Source organism: Neltuma alba, unplaced genomic scaffold (genome assembly GCF_004799145.2).
Source record: "Neltuma alba isolate B1F8T4 unplaced genomic scaffold, ASM479914v2 tig00004227_pilon, whole genome shotgun sequence".
Lineage (NCBI taxonomy): Eukaryota > Viridiplantae > Streptophyta > Magnoliopsida > Fabales > Fabaceae > Neltuma > Neltuma alba.
The window spans coordinates 26,654-30,661 of record NW_021633613.1 but is presented as its reverse complement, the minus strand read 5'-3'; the positions used below and the strand labels follow the sequence as shown (position 1 = coordinate 30,661).

Genomic DNA, 4,008 nt, shown 5'->3' with positions numbered 1-4,008 from the left:
CCAAACAAAGCCTGAATGATGACTACGAGGGATTGTTCTTGGAATTCTAAAAGATCCAGGAGAGCGTTTCCGAGGCCCAAAAGATTTTCCCGTACTCTTAATGACGCAGAGGCCCAATCTGGTGGGCTATATGAGGCCCAATCTTGTTAATTTGGACCCCGAGGCCACTGCCACCTAAGCAAAGCCAATCCAAGAAGAAGTTTCTCGAATGCGAGTAAGGTAGCGTTTGATTTAAAACTCTTGGATGAACCAGAGGGCTCTCAGGATTATAGAAAAGAAGCCAAAGCTTTCATCTGCGCCGTATTAGAGGCCTGTCTTGCCGATTGTTCTCCAGTCAGGGTAGGTCCTTGTTTCCGTCTTCTTATATTTTGTTGAGCCTTTGTTATTCGGATCATCTCTTGGTTAGGGGGGCCAATCTATCTCCTTTCTTTCATGTTAAGCGTCTCTTTCTGATTTCTGGCGTGATTAAGGCTTAGAATCGTGTATGTTTTTTATCACGCACGTGTCTTCCCCCCCCCCCCCCCCCAAAAACCCCCACTATTCTAGACTTCTAGTTGATTTCGAGGCGTGGGGTTTGATCACGAAGACATCACTGACTTATCGCTTAATATGTAATGATTCGAACCTCGTGCGTTATGTCATGCTATTTTCTTCAGAACTTTGCCCAAACGATTTCTTTCTTGGAGTGAAGAAAAGTGTACTCAATCCTTCTTTGCACGGGCTTTAATAGCTGATTTTTCCTTAAATTTCTTCTTAACTACCTCTGTATATATGATGCTAACAAGTAAGAATAGAGCTCCTTGGGAATCTTCATTTGACAACATGCATGCGAGACTTGAAAGATAAACCCACAGTTTATGTTTCGAAGAGAATCGGACGTGGTCTCCGTAAAAATTCTCATTGTAGGGTCTGCTGATCTTGTTATGAGAACTGGAAGGCGTTCAACAGTTTTGACTATTTTTTATCATGCACGGTTGAGTTTCCTCAGCTTGCTTCTAATGACAATTATTTGTGCTAAAAACGTGTCTTATTAAGTTGTTTCTTCTTCTTCTTCTTTTTAAATATGACAGGCGTGTGTTAAACTGCAAAATGAGGGGCAGAAGCTACAGTTACAGTCCCTCACCTCCAAGGGGTTATAGCAGAAGACGCCGCAGTCCTAGTCCCCGTGGTCGTTATGGGGGCCGTGGTAGGGACTTGCCAACTAGTCTTCTGGTTAGGAACCTTCACAGAGATTGCAGGTACTAATGAATTTCGGCTTAGCCATCGGCCTGCCACTTATTTATTTGTAAATGATAGTACTCCTCCGGTCTTTAATATAAGACCCATTTAACTAATTTGATTAGATTAAGAGAGTTAGGTAAGTTAGTTAATTATAAGAAAATTGACACATTTTTCTTAAAACACCATAATCATCTTTCTTAATACCCCTCTCTCTTACTTAATTATGGTTGAGGGAGTATCTATAGGGGTAAGAGAAATGTGTCTTATATTTAAGACCAAAACCAACTCAAGAATTGGGTCCTATATTAAGGACCGGAGGAGTATTATCTTTAAATATACCTCGGAGAATTGATGGAAGGGAAGTATTTATGAAATTTGTAAGTAATATATTTTATGTAAACGTGCTTTGGGGACTTCACGGAAGCAAGGTACTAATGGAGAGTTACCGTTGCCTCTTGTATGATTTCAGTGGGCTGATTAAAATTATTATTTGGTTCTTGGTTTACAGGGCAGAAGATCTACGAGGACCTTTTGGCCACTTTGGTCCTCTCAAGGATGTTTACCTACCTCGCGATTATTATACTGGGTAAGCATATTTTTCTATTGCCTGAAGGATGGCTCACTATGTTCTGAAAGTTTTACAGGCAAAAAGAAGAAAAGATAAAAGGAACTTTGAATACTGTTTCTTACTTTAACAATGGTATTTTATCCTGGGTTAAGATGTCTTGATTGTAGAATTTGTGAAATAAATAATGGTGGCTTCCCTCCCTTGTTTAGTTTTGCCACTTCTTTCCTAATATAATCACCACAATCATTTCATGGAAATTTGGTTGTTTTATTGAAAGAGTTGAAGACAAGAATGAAGTAATAAGAGAGTACTGTGTTGAAGACAACAAAGAAGTAATAAAGGTATTGTGTTGAAGACACCCAATCAGGTAATAAGAGTCCTGTTCAAGGTCATGTTAGTGTACATAGTGTTGAAGTACATTGTGAAGAAAGTTCAAGTCTTGAAGAGTTTCATCTCAATTTATACTTTGGCATCTACAAGGTTAGCACTCGTGTGATGTTTACTCATGAATTCTAGGAGTGTTGAGATATGATTGTATAATACTTTGAAGTCAGGGTTGTAGTTTCTGCAATCAACTCAGCAGTTGTGTGCTGGTCTGTTCACATTTTATCATGTGTATGTGTGTTTTTTTTTCCCTTAGATGCCGGAATATCATGTTACAGGGAGCCACGTGGATTTGGATTTGTCCAATATGTGGATCCAGCTGATGCTGCGGATGCTAAATATCACATGGACGGTCAAATTCTACTTGGTCGTGAGTTGACTGTGGTGTTTGCTGAGGAAAACAGAAAGAAGCCGGCTGAAATGAGAGCCAGAGAGCGATATAGGTAAGATACGCTACCCTTTTACAAATTGCAAGGAGGTATCTGAAATGTGTTTCTGACAACAGTTTTGTTATCATTTCTTTTCGTTGGTGGTAAGTTTTTGTTGTCATTTTATTTGTTTTTGTAACACTTACATGCTCATCCTGTCTCCAGGAGCCGATCATACAGGAGGTCTCCGCCTCGTTATTCTTACTCACCACGCTATGCTCGAACCTATTCCGGCAGCCCATATACACCTTCTCCAAGACGAAGTCGTTATTCCGGGTATGCATTTGGATTTTGTTTAGATGGTATTTTATTTGCCTTGGAGTATAAGGTTTGCATAGTTTGCTTACTTGGAAGAGCCCCCTTTTCTATGATTTAGGTCAATATCACCAAGGGACCGGAGGTATAGGGAGCGATCATACTCCAGATCACCTTACAGGGAACGATCATATTCAAGAAGCCCTAGTCGAAGCAGGAGTCCAAGTTATTACTAGTCCGATCATGAATTATATGGAGCTTTCTAAGGCTATTCCTTGTTACTGATTTCGACAGCTTCATGTGGAGATCACCGATTACGAATTCAGAGTGGACAACGATTTAGTTTCTATTTCATGTACCTTGTGTGTTTGGGCCTGAGTTTGACAATATATTAAGTTGGTGGCAAGGACCTATCTGCTTGGTTTTTCCCTCCCCGAATTCCCTTCGTCGGATTTATGATGTGAATATCACTGCCCTCGGGGCTTCTCGGCTGTTTTCTCATCCATTGAACCTTGGCCGTTTCTTTTGGCTAAAGAATTTGATGACTTGGCTCGTAATGAAAAGGAAATAATTTATGCTAGGAGCATGCTTGGTGATATCCATTTTAAGAATCAATTAAGCAACCCTTGGCGGGTAATCTGGAATTAAATCGAAGCTCGTCTTTTCCTCTTTAGCTGCGGAAAGTAATTGTTTTCCGGCATGGGTAATCCGTATTTGCGTGCATCTTTTCTTCCCTATTGCGGTGAGGTATTTCATTTTTATTTGTTTAATATATGTTGATGCAGGCTGGGGGTGATGCTACCTGCTGAAGAATGAATAAGCACAAAAGGGGAAGATAGTAGGGCTTGCTCATGGAGGGCACCCTGAGGATTAAATAATATCAAGCTTGCTCAAGTAGAACATCCAAAAGGATTTAGGGGGTGTTTGGCAATCTCGAAAAGTGTTTCTTAAAAGTATTTTTTCGTAAAATAAAAAAAATTTCTCGACATATTTACTTTGTAGATTATAAAAGTATTTTTAAAATTATAGTTTGGTTTTTATTAAAACACTCTCTTAATATTATTTGGACGGAAGACAATAGAAGTCACGCCACGTAATCATAATGTCCAATTTTTGCCAAAGACAAAAATGAAAGAACCATGGCAATGGAGT

At 39.6% G+C, this 4,008-nt stretch overlaps 1 protein-coding gene across 2 annotated transcripts; it reads left to right on the top strand.

The window, feature by feature from the left end:
• Positions 1-260: 260 nt before the first annotated feature.
• Positions 261-3,359, top strand: LOC114744004 (serine/arginine-rich SC35-like splicing factor SCL33). Of its 2 annotated transcripts, none has more exons than XM_028932187.1 (6): positions 261-339; positions 1,071-1,238; positions 1,730-1,807; positions 2,452-2,616; positions 2,767-2,877; positions 2,978-3,359. In XM_028932187.1, exons 2-6 carry the CDS (start codon positions 1,090-1,092, stop codon positions 3,090-3,092), a joined length of 618 nt encoding a protein of 205 aa, XP_028788020.1. In that variant the 5' UTR covers positions 261-339; positions 1,071-1,089; the 3' UTR covers positions 3,093-3,359. The 2 variants fall into 2 exon arrangements, with proteins under 2 accessions (XP_028788020.1, XP_028788019.1); XM_028932186.1 differs by lacking the exon at positions 261-339 and adding an exon at positions 784-973.
• Positions 3,360-4,008: the final 649 nt, after the last annotated feature.

Coding starts and splice junctions, on each gene's coding strand:
- LOC114744004 (XM_028932186.1), top strand. CDS start 858: ATGTTTCGAAGAGAATCGGACGTGGTCTCCGTAAAAATTCTCATTGTA. Junction 2,617..2,766: donor AGAGCCAGAGAGCGATATAG/GTAAGATACGCT, acceptor TCCTGTCTCCAG/GAGCCGATCATACAGGAGGT. Junction 2,878..2,977: donor AGACGAAGTCGTTATTCCGG/GTATGCATTTGG, acceptor TCTATGATTTAG/GTCAATATCACCAAGGGACC.